Here is a 455-nt window from a genome sequence, read left to right on the forward strand (position 1 = left end):
TATTGGCGTGGTGGGAATTCTCCCGATACTGGCTCAGGTGAGAAGCAGTTTCTGTCTTGGCTGTAGCAGCCTGGTTACAAAAAACTTCTGATAGTTGGGGCTGTTGATTTGTCAGAATCCCTGTAGCCACACGGACGTCATCGGACCCGTGCCAGGGACGGGGACGTGCCGATTTCTAACACTGTGACGGGAGCGGAGGAGCGTGTGTGCACAATGGCCGGACCGGTCTCAGGGCAGCACGAGCTCCCTCAAGACCCCCAGCCTCATGTCCGCTGGTGCTGCGACCTCTCTCGGTGCTTACTTTGAAAGCACCCGTTTGTCTTTCCAGACAGTGGTGCTGGGGATTCTCATGCGTTCGATAGGAAACAAAAACACCATCCTGTTGGGACTGGGCTTCCAGATCCTGCAGCTCGCCTGGTACGGCTTCGGATCACAGCCTTGGTAAGAGGTCGCTC

At 56.3% G+C, this 455-nt stretch overlaps 1 protein-coding gene across 1 annotated transcript in view; it reads left to right on the forward strand.

Annotated features, from left to right (window-relative positions):
• Positions 1-455, forward strand: part of HIATL1 (hippocampus abundant transcript-like 1) — a gene marked incomplete at its 3' end in the record, with an annotated part of 5,374 nt that overhangs the window by 4,022 nt on the left and 897 nt on the right. Inside the window, exons 7-8 of the mRNA XM_009874563.1 lie at positions 1-37; positions 329-441. The exon at positions 1-37 is cut by the window's left edge and continues 11 nt beyond it. Of these exons, the coding sequence (XP_009872865.1) occupies positions 1-37; positions 329-441 (150 nt within the window). The remainder of the gene's footprint in view (positions 38-328; positions 442-455) is intronic.

This window comes from Apaloderma vittatum, unplaced genomic scaffold (assembly GCF_000703405.1).
Source record: "Apaloderma vittatum isolate BGI_N311 unplaced genomic scaffold, ASM70340v1 scaffold40068, whole genome shotgun sequence".
Taxonomy (NCBI): domain Eukaryota; kingdom Metazoa; phylum Chordata; class Aves; order Trogoniformes; family Trogonidae; genus Apaloderma; species Apaloderma vittatum.